A 12,001-nucleotide genomic window follows, 5' to 3' on the forward strand; every position below is an offset into this window, starting at 1 on the left:
GATATGGTCAAGGATTTGAAAGTAATCTTTGGAAAGGGTCCTGGCGGACAACCTGTTCCGAATGACGCTAACGGACACGCACCCATGTGGAAGAAGAAATCTATATTTTGGGACCTACCCTATTGGAAAGACCTAGAGGTCCGCTCCGCAATCGACATGATGCACGTGACGAAGAATCTTTGCGTGATCCTGCTTGGCTTCTTGGGCGTGTATGGGTAGACAAAAGATACACCTGAGGCACGAGAGGACCAGCAACGTATGCACAGAAAAGACAGAATACATCAGGGTCATGCCAGCTATGCTCTTATCAAAGAAGAGAAGGAAATCTTTTTTGAATGCCTGGTTAGTATTAAGGTACCGTCTGGCTTCTCGTCGAATATAAAGGGAATAATAAACATGGCAGAGAAAAAGTTTCAAAACCTAAAGTCTCATGACTGCCACGTGATTATGACGCAACTGCTTCCAGTTGCATTGAGGGGGCTTCTACCGGAAAATGTTCGATTAGCCATTGTGAAGCTATGTGCATTCCTCAATGCAATCTCTCAGAAGGTAATCGATCCAGAAATCATACCAAGGCTAGAGAATGATTTGGTGCAATGTCTTGTCAGTTTCGAGTTGGTGTTCCACCATCCTTCTTCAACATCATGACGCACGTCCTAGTTCACCTATGCGAAGAGATTAACGTTTTGGGTCCTGTATTTCTACACAATATGTTCCCCTTTGAAAGGTTCATGGGAGTCTTAAAGAAATATGTTCATAACCGTGCTAGGCCAGAAGGAAGCATCTCCAAGGGCCATGAAAATGAGGAGTTCACTGAGTTTTGTATTGACTTTATTCCTGACCTTAAGCCGATTGGTGTTCCTGAATCGCGGCATAAGGGAAGACTGGATGGAAAAGGCATGCTAGGAGGAGATCAAATAATATGTATGGACGGACATTCTCTCACTGAAGTACACTACACAGTTCTACATAATTCCACCTTGGTGGCTCCGTATATGGACGAACACAAGAATTTTCTATGCTCCAAACAACCGGAGCGGTCTGATGACTGGATTACACGTGAACAAACCAGGAGTTTCGCCGGCTGGTTGCAGACACATACCATGCATGACGCCTCTATTGAAGATGACCTGTACTCGTTGTCCCAGTTACCATCTTTGAATATAATGACTTCCAAAGGGTACGAGATAAATGGTAATACATTTTACACGGTCGCCCAAGATAAGAAGAGCACCAACCAAAACAGTGGTGTCCGCTTTGATGCAGCAACCAAGACGGGAAAGGAAACATATTATGGTTATATACAAGACATATGGGAACTTGACTATGGACATGGTTTGAAGGTCCCTTTGTTTCGGTGCAAATGGGTCAATATGACACGAGGCGGGGTAACGGAAGACCCGCAGTACGGAATGACAACAGTGGATCTCAACAATCTTGCGTATGCAGATGAACCATTCATCCTAGCCAATGATGTGGCACAGGTTTTCTATGTGAAGGACATGTCTACCAAGCCGAGAAAAAGAAAAGATAAGGAAGCGAATGCATCATACGATGAGCCAAAGCGGCACATAGTGCTTTCTGGGAAGAGAAACATCGTGGGAGTGGATGACAAGACAGACATGTCAGGAGATTATGAAAAGTTTGATGAAATTGCTCCATTCATAGTGAATATTGACCCGAGCATCTTGTTAAATGATGAAAAATTTCCATGGTTACGGCGCAAAGGGACACACGCGAAGAAAAAGTTTCACACCCAAAGATCTGGGATGTGATCGGCTTCACTATCATCACTTTCTTCTATGTTTCACACCCAGGAGGGAATCTCTATAATAGTTAGGGTAGTTATGTGTTTTGGCATTTGAAACACGAAGAAATTTTATATGCAAACAAATTCTTTCGTGCATTTACTGATTTTTTCAGCTAAATTGAAAAACACTTCAAATGAACTCCGAAAAGGTTGAAAGTTGGCATGGTATCATAATTTCACCCACATAGCATGTGCAAAAAAGTAGAGAGGGTTACGGCAAAAACTGTATGCACTTCGTGTACAAAATGGACAATCTCTTTCGAATTATCAGGGTTTCGGACGAAAACTCATCTGTTACAAAGACACTTCATTTTTTAAATAACCTAAGCATTACCAAATTGAATATAATGATAAAACACACTAATATTAAACATAATAAAAAAGAATCACTGAAAAATGTATTTTTAAAGTTAAGTTATTCACAAACTAGTGATTCACACAAATTTCAAATAATTCAAAATTTAAACTATTCAAATTTGAAAACTACCGGCACTAACTAAAAGTTTCTAATTTTTTGTACCTAAAGTAAAAATATTCACAAAGAAACTCTAAATACAGCAAAAAACAACTAAAAATAAATAAAACAAAATAAATAAAGCAGAAAAGAAAAAACTAAATGAAAAAAAGCCCACCTACTGGGCCACGGTGGCCTGCATACGACTAGAAACCCAAATTCTAATTGGGCCAGGATGTAGGCCCGGTAGCCCAATAGGCCGATCAGGGCATAGCAGCAGATGTAGGCCCGAAAGGCCTGCTTAAGAGAGGAGCTCGAGAGAGCTACCGCACTGGGGCTTATAAACCAGTGCGGGCGCCCCTCGGCTAGCAAGCTGGGACTAAACTTGCCGCACCGCACCTGCGCCAGCGCACCACCTTTACTACCGGTTGGTGGCTGGAACCGGTACTAAAGGGTTGGTCTTTAGTACCGGTTCCAGCCACCACCCGGTACTAAAGGTGTGCTCCTCCCGCCGCTTGGCCTGGCCAAATTTGACCTTTAGTACCGGTTGGTGGCTCCAACCGGTACTAAAGGCTCCTCCTATATATATAGCACTTACGAAAATTTCGTTACTTTCCTCTCACTTCTCTCTACTTCATCGCCGCCGCCCCGTCCTGTGCTGTCGCCGCCGCCGTCGCGCCATCCCCGTCGACTCTGCGCTGCCCTCGTCCTCGTCGCGCCGCCCCCGTCGCGTCGTCCGCGTCGCCGGCCTGTCCCCGCACCGGCCCGCGTCCCCGTCCCGCACCGGCCCGCGTCGCCGTCGCCTCGACCTTGCCCGCGCTGTGAGCCTCAGTCCCCCCTCTCCTCCCTCCAATCAAAGCTGCCGCGCGCGCCGCCGGCGCCGTCGGTCGCCTTGGCTCGCCGTCGCGGGCGTCCCCGTCCCCGCACCGTCGCCTGCACGCACAACACACACACACATACACATACACACACATACCGAATTTTTGTTCTGTTTTTAGTTTTTAGTTTTTCTGTTTTTAGTTTTTAGTTTTCTGTTATTAGTTAGTAGTTATTAGTTTTTCTGTATTAATGTTATAGAAATGTTAGTTATATATAGAAGTTAGTTATATATAGAAATGTTAGTTTTTTCTGTATTAATGTTATAGAAATGTTAAAGAAAAAATTTGTTATAGAAATGTTAGAAATGTTAGTTTTAGATATGGTTAATGTTTTTTAGTTTATTATATTTTTAGTTATAAAATGTAGAATTTGCATATATGAAATCACAATCCATCATTTAAAAAAGGTTACTTTACTTTTGCGGCATATAGTATTTGTTGTCGACGATGCCCGGCCCGCATCCTCGCGGTCGACCCGTTCGCGACGACGTCCTACTTCAGAGGACCCATGTCCGGGATTGGGCTCCACAGGGCTGGCACTGGGAGGTGCTACCTTCAGGGGCGCGGCGCTTGGTGAGGAACCCGGCCCTGGGTCCCGTCGTCGACCTTGATCTCCTTTGGTGGCGTTCGCGTGGGCCACTTTCGGTGCGGAGGGAGCCGGCCCCATCGGAGGTGGTACGTCGCCGTGTCAGGGAGGAGGACGAGCACGTCCATCGCTACATGGCTGCTATGGACGTCAGGTTCTCCAATACCTGGCAGGTTCTTTGGGGAGATCACCCGAGCTATGATCCAGTGATGGTTCCTTCACTTTGGTTTTCCACCGCCCGCGCCTCAGGAACCGCGAGTGGCCTAGATTACTCTCTAGTATTTGATCTTTATTAGCTAGCTAGCTAGCTAGTGATGTATTCGATATATAATATTCGAGATGATTTATTCGAGATTATATATATTATTCGTGATGATGTATTCAAGATTATATCTATTATTTGAGACGACGTATTCGAGATTATATTCGATGATGCTTATTATGTACTATGATTGATTCAGTTTTTCCTTATTAATTGATTGCATCCATGCATTGTAATTTGAATATATTTCTTTTGGATTAGTTAAATAAAAGCTATGGCGGACAATACCGGCAGAGAGGGAGAAGAGGCACTGTTCAATATCATACGCAATCCTCGCAGGCCAGATGATGATCAGAATGAACAAGATTATGACGGCTCCGAATATCTAAACAACACCGGGGAGGGTGATATGATATTCGATCGCGACGACCGAATTGATGAAGTCATGAACTATGAACATGACGAAGAAAATGTTGATCTTGAAACAACAAAGACCGGCATGGTATATTTATATAAGCAGACATCTGGTGATCATCACATGTTTTAAATGACTTGAAGATATATTAACGAATCGATCTTTCTTCTTTCAGCCATCCGGATCGAGCAAATCTTCAGGCAGCAGGACAGTACGAGGCCCGAACAAAAAGTTGAAGGAGGGCGTAAATTAAAATATCGAGACCATCAAACCTAATGGCGAACCATTAGCGCCTAAGAAGATTGCGGACAAGTTCATTCGTCAGTGCGGAGTTCTTGTGAAGGACCAACTCCTGATCTCCCATCAAGAATGGAGAGAGCCAGCAAAGCCACGTCCAGATCTTACTTTTGTCGACGACAGACAAAAAGTTCTGCTTTGGGAAACTCTGATGGAACATTTCACCCTACCAGATCATTTCACAGATGCAGATGTGGAGAAAGTCAAGGACGCTGCTCTTAGGAAGATGACGGTTGCATTCAACAACCACAAGAAACGTGTATGGGACCAGTACGTGAAGGGAGGAAAGAAGACTCCAGTATTCAAGGGAACACTAGAGAAGCAAAGTGCTCATTGGGACGATTTCGTGAAATTCAAGGAATCGGAATTATCTAAGAAACGGTCGAGAATAAACAAGGCCAATGCTGCAAAAAAAAGATAAGTTCCATAAGCTGGGGCCAGGTGGCTACGCGGTGGAAATGCCTAAGTGGGATAAGTCTGAGAAAGAGATGGAGGATGCAGGTGTCACTCCATTTACATTGAGCTGCCCCCCCAGGTGCAGGACTTGGTTCTATGCGCATGGGGGGGAGTTGGACCCGAAGACAGGCTTAGTTTTGAAGAAGGCATGTCTGAACGGAGCGAAAGATAAGATACTTGTTGCAATAGAAGAGGCTCGATCGGGGGTGTTCGAGCCCAACAAAGAGAACGACGAGCTTACGCGTGCCCTGGAAAATCCTGAACACCCGGGAAGAACACGAGGCAAGGGCGTTATTCTGTGGTATGAGGGGTTTTCGGACTAGAACGCCGACTACAGAAAACGTGCGAGAAGGAATATTGTGGAGGAGAAGAAGAGGAAGATGGAGGAGGAGCAGAGGAAGCAGGACTATGAACGCCTTCAAGGCCTAGAATCAGCGCACATGGACTTGGCAGTCAAATTCCAGCGGCAGCAGGAGCAGATCGACTCACTTAGCCAGCAAAGGGGGTCTCAGCAGCGGCAGCAGCTAGCGGATGATCCAGCATTGGATAGCACCGTCCCATCCATGCCGAGAAGCAGCATGGGTTCCGCCCCGGGCGACGCATTGCTGGATAGATACCCCGTGGATGACATCATGGAGAACACTAACTGCAAGCTACACTTCAAAATGAAGAACATATCCATGAAGGTGGCAGACGCCGTTGCTTTTACAAATCCCCCGAGGCAACCTTCCATTGCAACCCGATTCCAGCGGGCTATGCTCGTGTCTTGGTTGATGAGGTGGTGGACCAATATTCAGGGCTAGAGCTTGACATTCCTGGAGGTGACGAGGAGCACACACTAGGAGAGGCCAAATATCGTATCATCCTATGGAGAAAGGATTGCATCATCTTTCGAAGGCCACCGACACCGCGTCAGCCGACTCCTCGTCGAAGTTCGCCACCGAGTCAGCAGACTCCCGCTCCTCCAAGTCCACCAACGCGTCAGGCCACTCCTCCTCCTCCAAGTCCGGCAAAGCGTCAGGCCACTCCTCCTCCAAGTCCGGCACAGCTTTAGGCCACTCCTCCTCCTCCAACTCAGCCACGTCAGCCGTCTCCGCCGTCTCAGCAATCACGGAAGAGAGCCGCCGCAGCTATGGCGTGTAGCGGTACAAGTCAAGGTAGTACGGGAGGTACAGGCGGAGGCAAGCGATTTCAATATTGTCCAAGCCTCGCGCCTCTTCCGCAGAGGTCTTACGACAAGTCCGAGGAGGAAAACACAGCCATAGTGAAGGCCCATGTGGAAGCCCATTTTGCACCGAAACCGCCACCGCCGCCAAGGGATAAAGTTCCTGAGGAAAAGATTGACCACTTCATTCGTATGGCTAGAGCACCAGCTCCCAAGCCTGTTGACACAGACTATGAGCGCCACCTCAGGAAGTTAAATCGAGCACGTCTACAGAATGAGGCGAGCTCGAGCTCGAGCAAATCAGCTGGCAAAAGGAGCAGTAAAACCGTTCCCCAGCTAGGAGAACAGGCGGCGCAATCAATCCCCCCCCCCCGCTTGTTGTGCCAACAACACATGAGAGTACGCGCGCCCAATATTATTGTGGGCAAACCATTAACGTTCCCGAGCTGGGCGATGTGGTAATAACCGAGGAGCATATTGAGCAGGCTGAAAGGCTCATAATCACTGTTGGACAACTCCTCGGTATCGAGCCCATGTCTCCGCTTAGAGAGGAGGAAATAAAACGGAAATATGTCCGGGGCCAACCTTTGGTCGAGCCAGACAAGGTCAAGAAGCTCCCAACGAGAATGTATGAATTGCATCAATGGTACATGAACATTACCAAGATTTCCAATCGAGAGTCCCTCATGGTGAATGTCAAGAAGGATCATTACTTTCATGAGAAAGCTGTGTCTGTTGAGTATTAAGAACTATTTTAGTTATACAATTAAGACGCACTCGACAAATCTATCGTCAGTTGCTATTGTCTGTAAGTGATTTCTTTCTGTAATTTACGTCTCAAGCTAGCTGTAGTGATCATTTTGATCAATCATTACCTGTAATTATCCTCACTATATTCTTTTCCGTAGTATTATGCAGGATGAAGATGTATGAAATGAAAAAAGGTGCGCGCTATGGCATTGGGTTCATTGACCCAAATACCATTAATGAATACACATGGAACTTAGATACATATTATCGAGCAAGTGTAGAGGAAAGCATGCTAGGGTTCTTCAAGCGCCTCAAATACAATGAAGATATAGTACTTCCTAACAACTTCCTGTGAGTCACACTGTCTTGTACTACAAATTCTGTCTTTGCTTACTATCTAGCTACATGTTTTTGCTTACATATATATGTCCGCTTAATTAAGACATGCAAACGTGTGTGCATGCAGTTTTCACTGCATCTTATTAATCATTAAAGTTGATGAAGGAACAGTTGAAGTACTGGACTCACTACTTAAGAAACAAAGTGACTACACCATCGTGAAGGGGATAGTAAACAGGTAATTTTAATCATTATTAACTATATCTCAGCCTATTTAATTAGTTCGTCATTTCCTGATAACAACTATTTAATAACCCCTTTATCCATTTTCTTTGTCGGCGGGCAGGGCTTGGGCTAAGTTCATCAACATCACTCTAGGCCAATGGAAACAAAACCTGAAATGGTATCTACCCAAGGTAAGTAATTAAGTAGTACTAGCTAGCTAGCTGCCATCTCTTTAATTGTCATGCTTGATTAATTATTATCTGATCAAATTCCATTCTCGTAAAGGCCCTGAAGTAGGCGTCGGGGGAATGATCTGTGTGGATACTACGTTTGCGAGAACATTCGCATGATGGCGTCCGAAAGGAGCAGATCTCAAAGACAAGAATGGGTACGTTTGTCAAAACACTATTCACATTTTTTACACCATTATCGATATCTAGTCACACAACTAATACACATGCATATTGATCTCCTTCTTAACAGTTCAGAGAGGTACGGGACAAGCTCCTACCAACGGAGCGCATCCAAGCAATTCAAGAGGAAATAGCGGGATTTTTACTCGACCAGGTCATAGATACGAACGGAGAATAGTATTACCCGCTACCGCCCCCATGAACCACTTACAATTGTCATCGTGCTCCGAAGGCACCAATTAGGCTAATGCCATTGGCTCCGAAGGCACCAATTAGAAGAAATTGTACATAGCTAGCTAATTATATATATATATATATATATATATATCATAAAATGTATATAAGAGCGGTAGAATAGTTATTTGGATCACAACCAGCCATATAAGGGCGCGACAGGGGTCTCCCGAACTCAGAAAAATATGGAAAGAAAAGGAAAAAGAAAAACACCCACCCTGACCACTCCCCCAGCCCATCCCCCACCCGATCCCCACCTTCCCCGCCCCCTCCACAACCGCCGCCGCCCTTGGTGCCGGCGCACCTCTCGCCGCCGGCCACCCCAGCCCCACCGCCAGCCGCCCCAACACCCATGTTTCCCACCGGCCCACCCAACAGGCCGCCGCCCTCCTCCAATCGCGCAGTCGGCTACCCCCTCCTCCAATCGCGCTGTCGGTCGCCCCCACCTCCAACTGCGCCGCCGCTGGCCCCTACCACCACCGTGCTGCGGCCAGGCCCAATCTTCAACCACGCCGCCGTCGAGGCCCGACTTCCAAACGCGTCACCGCCGGGCCCCTACCTCCACTCACGCCGCCGCCGGGCCCTGACAAGCGGCCCTCCGGCTAACCACAGCTTCCCCTCCCGCCGCACGCGCCCTCCGGCCAACTACAGCCTCCCCACCCCGTCCCGCTCGTCTCCCGGCCAACCATCGCCTCCCCATCCCTCTGACGTCGACCTGCAACTGGTGGTGGTCTCGACCTGCAGCAGGGGGCGGTCTCGACCTGTAGCTGGTCCGTGCTGATAGGGATCATCTTCTCTTGCAGAGATCCATTGACGTTCCTTGCTGATGGCTGCCCGAGCTATGAGAATAATCGGCCTCCAACCGCCTCGGCCGCGCACCAACACGCCCACCTGCAGTTCAGGTATTGCCCGGCCGATGCTAATCGCGGCCACTGCCCTTACAAGTTGTCTCTCATCTAGAGCTTGTCAGTACAACGGTTGTCCCATGCATTACTCGCTTAAAAATTTATTCATGGATGCCACCAAGAACCCACGCCTATGCTCTCTCTCTCAATTTGTTGAAACATATAGCAATCTTCTTGTGTACTAATTGACTTTATGGCCAAGTTTTCTCTGTACATGATGCTACTAATCTAATATTGGAAAAGATTTACTATGAGATGAGTGTGTATCAGGGTTGAAAATTTTATTTTAGGATCCTCTTGTGGTTTTTGAGGACTCAAATCATGTATTCTGTACACATGAGTGAATTTCAGTTTGCCGGAGAAGAGACATTGCCATGGCCGATGTTGGCTGTTCGTGCATGGACGTGCCTGTATTCCATTTGAAAACCTGGGAGCATGCCCAAAAAGTTCAGAAATATCAATGGTAAAAGTTAGAATATTTGGAGGTTGATGCTTTGTGTGTGTATACATGGGTGCACATTTTCTTTTTCATGATATGTAGCTCAACAATGCCGTAAATTCCACCGGAATTTGTTCCATTTAGCAATTTGTGTTATGATGATTCAGTACTTGTTGTTTACAAAAAAATGCCATTTTTTGCAGCAAAATGTTTGTGAAAAAAATGTAGTGAAACATTGTGCTCTCAAGAGTGTTTGATATGCTCAAAAAAAGTGTTTTGATGAATTGGTTTATTTGAAGTTCAAATTGGTTTGTTGAAGGTCGACTCTATCCTGGACAGCACACAGCCTCCTCCCAGTGGGGCCCATCAAGCTCAGGTCGTTCGTCGCTGCCACCTCCGGCCGTTCAACTACGCAGCGCTAAGACGTTCACCGCCATCAGAAACAGCGACGAGCACGAAGACACCCTCTCATGCTCAGTGCTCTGTCCGGCATAACACAAGAAGTTCATGTAAAACAGCTGCGAACATTCAGGTACATCAAAGAATATACTCATGTGTGCATATAGATGAGTTCTCACCTACCCATTTTGCTCTCGATGGTGCTGCTGTAGTTCAGCTTGAGTGTGTGAGAGAGATTAGTTGATGTTGTTGTCCTTGTTTTTTCTGAGAGAGATTAGCTCGCCCCTCCTCCATCGATGGCCTACACCGTCCGCTAGAACCCGTCCAGGTGCTGGCCGTCATCCTCTACCTTCAATTACAGGTCAGCAACAACGTTGTGAATAGAAAGGTCAGCATCTGGCCCTCTAGAAGTTCAGTTTGTTGATTTTCTGAAGTTTTTAAATTGGACTATAACCGTGTATATTTTGCAGGGCCCTGTGAAGTTCAATTTGTTTTGCTTTCCGAAGTTTAGTTTGTTGATTTTCTGAAGTTTGGATTGTTAATTTTTTGAAGAGAAAGGTTGATTCACTTGCACTCCTCTATCTAGTCCTCTGTGGTGATATCCTCGACTCCTCGGTTCGGAGCTAGCAGCGGTTCTTCAACTTCCCTGCTGTGTTGTCGCGATTGTTGGTAAATAATCCTTGTTCTACTATTTCCTTGTAGTAATGCTGGATGGGTTCCCCCTTGTTGTGGAACCATAATAATATAAGTTTGTCTCTGCGCTCCTGTTCCTGTGATTACAATAGCAGAGAAAAGTACCAAGGGTCAGAACCAAACCAGAGTGAACCATACGAATCAGAACATGGTCATTTGAAACCAACTCTAATCATTTGTTCATCTAACTGCAGCAGAGACAAATTTTATACTTTGTTCATCTACGGTGCCAAGTTGAGCGGACACCGTAGCGCTCGAGAAGATGGGGAGAGGATGTGTGGTGAAGAGAAAACATAGGGTTTCAAATTGTCCATTGGTGGTAGCATCTAATCATTTTACCAAAGTGTAATGGACATGTGTATGTATGTACAGTAGCATATTTTACTCAAATCGAGTTATTTTTTTAATGCACGAAGTTTGTCCAGCCAAAAAAACATGTATTAAACTGGTTTTTGTGTATTTTTCTAACCTTTTCTACACCTTTCTACGAGATGTGCAAATCCCAGGCCGTTCATCTTTGCCACCATTGGTCGTCCAATGATGCAGGCCCATGTTGTTCACTGCTGTATCGCCAACCTGCTGCTCTTGTGCCGATGGACATCAACTTGTTGTCTTGTAGTAATGGATCAGATAGCTAAACTTCTATAGCTGATGTCTCTTCTTCAATTTCCGTTGTCCGAGAGGATCTATAGGCAGCGGTGTCCTTCAGTGACACCACCTGATTGCAAAATGAAAAATCTCATCAGTTTCATTTAAAAAGAGAAGCCCTTCCTATTATGTTGAGCAATTCACTTGTTGTCAAAATTTTGTATCCATATTTTGGGGCCTCATGACGCCCAGTAGTTTGCATTATTCACCGATGCACCGCTCTTCTCTGGAGCAGAAAGACAGAAGTTCATCCTGACAACCTATATGGTTCAATGTGTATATTAAATGAAGGAAAAAAGCAATAGTAGGTGTCCAATAGCATCAGTGTGTGGCTGCCTATAATTCTTCTATGTGCACACGCATGCTGTGCACATGAGCATTAGTACGAGGAAAATGGAGAGCGGTCAGTGCAATAAGTTCAAAAAAATTGAGCAAGAAGTTCAAATAAAAAAGTACTTCAAAAACCATTATAAAAATGGATTTTTATCGTTTTAAAAAACGGAGAAGTCCAAATTAAAAGGAGGAACATTTCAAAAGAATTTATGAAAAAAATCCCTGTTATAAAAAACTAGAAGTTCAAATTAGAATAAAATGAACAAGTAATTTTTTTTAAAAAAATCCCGTTTCTTAAAA

General features: G+C 45.5%; 1 protein-coding gene across 1 annotated transcript; it reads left to right on the forward strand.

Annotated features, from left to right (window-relative positions):
• The first annotated feature begins 9,166 nt into the window (after window positions 1-9,166).
• On the forward strand, window positions 9,167-11,131 carry LOC147973947 (uncharacterized). The gene is made up of 5 exons (XM_087522304.1): window positions 9,167-9,186; window positions 9,541-9,652; window positions 9,948-10,160; window positions 10,299-10,415; window positions 10,498-11,131. The coding sequence occupies exons 2-5, from the start codon at window positions 9,650-9,652 to the stop codon at window positions 10,552-10,554; spliced, it is 390 nt and encodes a 129-aa protein (XP_087378430.1). The 5' UTR covers window positions 9,167-9,186; window positions 9,541-9,649; the 3' UTR covers window positions 10,555-11,131.
• Window positions 11,132-12,001: the final 870 nt, after the last annotated feature.

Source organism: Triticum urartu, chromosome 5A (genome assembly GCF_056163025.1).
Source record: "Triticum urartu cultivar PI428250 chromosome 5A, HENAU_Tu73, whole genome shotgun sequence".
Classification (NCBI taxonomy): domain Eukaryota; kingdom Viridiplantae; phylum Streptophyta; class Magnoliopsida; order Poales; family Poaceae; genus Triticum; species Triticum urartu.

What these genes read in the sequence shown, in the direction of transcription:
- LOC147973947 (XM_087522304.1), top strand. An exon ending in AAACAGCTGCGAACATTCAG is followed by an intron (nt 10,161 to 10,298) that starts GTACATCAAAGA and finishes TTTTTCTGAGAG; the next exon opens with AGATTAGCTCGCCCCTCCTC. An exon ending in ACAACGTTGTGAATAGAAAG is followed by an intron (nt 10,416 to 10,497) that starts GTCAGCATCTGG and finishes TATATTTTGCAG; the next exon opens with GGCCCTGTGAAGTTCAATTT.